Source organism: Quercus lobata, chromosome 12, assembly GCF_001633185.2.
Source record: "Quercus lobata isolate SW786 chromosome 12, ValleyOak3.0 Primary Assembly, whole genome shotgun sequence".
Classification (NCBI taxonomy): domain Eukaryota; kingdom Viridiplantae; phylum Streptophyta; class Magnoliopsida; order Fagales; family Fagaceae; genus Quercus; species Quercus lobata.
Genome location: NC_044915.1, coordinates 37,831,138 through 37,834,487, shown reverse-complemented (window position 1 = coordinate 37,834,487; position 3,350 = coordinate 37,831,138). Strand labels below are relative to the sequence as shown.

Genomic DNA, 3,350 nt, shown 5'->3' with positions numbered 1-3,350 from the left:
AACCAAACATGTGATCTGGCACGTAATTTACCTAAATACTACTAACTAAGGCGGTGTTCTAAATAAAATCTCCAATACAATGAATCACACAGGCCACAGCACACAGGTCATTCATTCCTCCCCATCCAATTTTGCCTAATTAATCGGTATAAATCGAGGTCGGTCCCAATAAGAAAAGTCTATTTGCTTACCTATGGCTGCCGGTGGCTACGTGTGTATCTTTATTTTTTTTTTTTAGACCGCGTTTTTTGTTTTAGAAAAGTTTTTTGATATTTCACATGATTTGACTAGGAAAGAGTCTTCCACTTTTGAAGAGTACTTTCAAAAAAAAAAAAAAAAAAACACTCAGTCACTACTCACTCCCCTAGACCCCCACAAACACACACTTCCTCCTACTACTTCTCTGTTTGACCAATTTCAGTCCACCTTGGCCACCAAGAAAACTCTCTCTCTCTCTCTTTCTCTCACACACACCAAATTAACGTGCTCCACTACCTTCTTTAATATATATATTTTTATTTTTTATTTTAATTAATGTTATAATAACTTGCGCACCTCGCATACTTTCCCACCACTTGTCACGCAACTTCGCTCTCTAACTCTTTATATACACCCACACTCTTTCACACTTCCTCACTCAAAACTCATTCAACCAAAAAAAAAATATCAAGCACTCTTTCTTAGATCTTCTCTCTGGTTCTCTCACTGACTCTCAGTGCTTTTTTGGGTTAATAGCTCTTTTATTCAGATCAGAAACATAGCATCGAAGAGAGATATGGCTCTAGAAGCTCTTAACTCTCCAACCACAGCCACTCCTCAGTTCCAATTCGACGACGCTAATCTCCACTGTCTTGATTCATGGACAAAGCGCAAGCGCTCAAAGCGTTCACGTTTTGAGAACCCAACTACTGAAGAAGAGTATCTCGCTCTTTGCCTCATCATGCTCGCTCGTGGTGGAGTCACCGAACCCGCCACCACTTCCACCGAACCCCGACACCAAACTCCACCTCCTACGGTGACATCTTCCGTCGCCACTACCACTACCAATCCTACTTACAAGTGCTCAGTTTGCAACAAGGCGTTCTCTTCCTACCAAGCACTCGGTGGACACAAAGCCAGCCACCGAAAACTCGCCAGCGGCGGCGTCGGCGTCGGCGACGACCACTCCTCCTCCACCACAACCTCTGCCACCGCCACCACCACCACCGCCACAGCCACAGTCTCCAACAGCAGCGGTAGGTCTCACGAGTGTTCTATCTGCCACAAGTCCTTCCCTACCGGACAGGCCTTGGGTGGTCACAAACGTTGTCACTACGAAGGCGGCAACGCCAGCCACAGCCACAGCGGCGTAACAACCTCGGAAGGTGTCGGATCCACCCAAACAAACACCCACAAGCGTGACTTCGATCTCAACCTCCCCGCTCTACCTGAGATTTCACCTAAGTTCGTTTTCGGAGAAGACGAGGTCGAGTCTCCACTGCCAACAAAGAAACCTCGTTTCTTGATGCCATTGAAACTCGAAATTTCTTGAAAGATTAGTAAAATTAGGAACTCCAATCCAAAAGCTTCATCAGGAATTTAATTAGATGACTTAGTTTTATTTTTATTTTTATTTTTTTTGTTCTTTAATTTTGGTGGGTGGTCAGATATTATTTTTCTGTACATACAAGTCAGAACCTTGTACTCTGTTTTGCTTTACCCAGCTAAGTTTGTGATATTGGTAATTCAATTATTTAATTTTTTTTAATGTTATAAATTATAATTCAATCAAAACTTGTTCTCTTTCTCTCTATATTTTTATGCTCTCACTTTTGTTGAATTCAACTACAATTACAATTACAATTACAATTAGTCTTAACCACGCCGTGTCAAAGTTTTGCACTTAATAATAGTTAATCGCACGCTACGCACAGAATCGACATAGCATCATAGCCGCGTGAAAGGTGCGGCAAAGCCAGAAAGGACTGGGTTTGACAGATTTATGTTGAGTTCAGTTGAGGCCAACTTGCACATGTTTAGACTTTAGACAAAGTCTGAAATGGTGTGTGTATGAAATGAATGAATTGAGTATGTGACGGTTTTAACTGTTTGTACAGTGCCCCACTACACACGCGCAAAAGCCACTGTTTAATAAGCTCAAATAATTAATTAATTATTGTTAATATTTTCGTTTAGAATTATAATTTGATTATAACAATGGGGCGTGGGGGAGACTGGGTCAGTGGGATGTGGTGAATGCTGATGAGGACGAGACTTATTAATATTTGGGTGGTGAGTATGGATGTGAAAGATTGCTTTCCGGTTCGGATTTCCATGTGGAACTGATTAGGATGACACGTGGCTTTCCTTAAGCCAGTGTCCCTCTCTTTTTCTTTTTCATTTCCCTTTAAGGATAATGCTTCTTCTCACTCTTTGTTATCTTCTTTGTTGGCCTGGTGTCAGAATCGTGGTTTGCCACGATACCGGCCTTTAATCTTTATTATTTTTTTGCGTATTAAATTAAAATATATTTTAGCATGTTTTATTACTTTTACATGCGTAAATTGAATTCCTTTACAGTGTTGTGGCTGCTAATAATGTGAGAGCATGGAAGGAAGGTAATCTCAACTTTGGCATATATTTTCAACATCGCAGTGACATCCGAATAATTTATTGGAAAACCAAATAATAGTTTTTATTTTTTTAAAGAGTTTTAACTGCATTCATTTGTTATTAGATAAAGATATCAATTAGATTTTTGTGTGAACCGAAATTAAATTTTAAATTTCTTATTCAATCATCAGAAATTTTATCAGTTGAGTTAAGTTAATAGAAATTCACACCAAAATAATAGTTATAGCAGAGATTACTCAACAATTTGTCCAACATTTCTATACGTTGCGACATAAATGCTCCTTCCTGTTGTGATCTGGCGCACTCACTAAGATGTGGCCAACAATATCTTCCAATTTGGCGGTACCAAACCACCCAATTATAAAAAATTTATAATTTAAAAAAACAAAAAAAAACAATCCAGTAGTCTGTAATGTAGGTTGGCAATTTGGTGGCCAAGATTTACATGAGGATAGGTTATTATATATATCATGGTAAGTTATAAATAAATATATTTATGACTTTGTCCTGATACATTGTTTGGTAAGTTATTATATATATCATTTGAATTATTAACTTATTTGCAAAACTAGTAATGGTTAATAATACAAATAAAACTTTCTTGTACACAATTTTTTTTTTTGCTCAATATCTAGAACGGCTAAACATATCCGTGAAATGTAAGAAAAATCAATGATTCCATAACACTATGGGTCTTATTTGCTGGATACGATTTCACAAAAACAAATTCCATTTCC

The 3,350-nt window shown here is 38.2% G+C and overlaps 1 protein-coding gene across 1 annotated transcript; it reads left to right on the top strand.

Moving 5' to 3' along the window:
• The first annotated feature begins 618 nt into the window (after positions 1 to 618).
• LOC115972491 (zinc finger protein ZAT10) lies at positions 619 to 1,773 on the top strand. Its single transcript, XM_031092799.1, has one exon. It carries the CDS (start codon positions 776 to 778, stop codon positions 1,529 to 1,531), a length of 756 nt encoding a protein of 251 aa, XP_030948659.1. The 5' UTR covers positions 619 to 775; the 3' UTR covers positions 1,532 to 1,773.
• The last annotated feature ends 1,577 nt before the right edge of the window (positions 1,774 to 3,350 follow it).

What these genes read in the sequence shown, in the direction of transcription:
- LOC115972491 (XM_031092799.1), top strand. Translation starts at nt 776, where the DNA reads ATGGCTCTAGAAGCTCTTAACTCTCCAACCACAGCCACTCCTCAGTTC.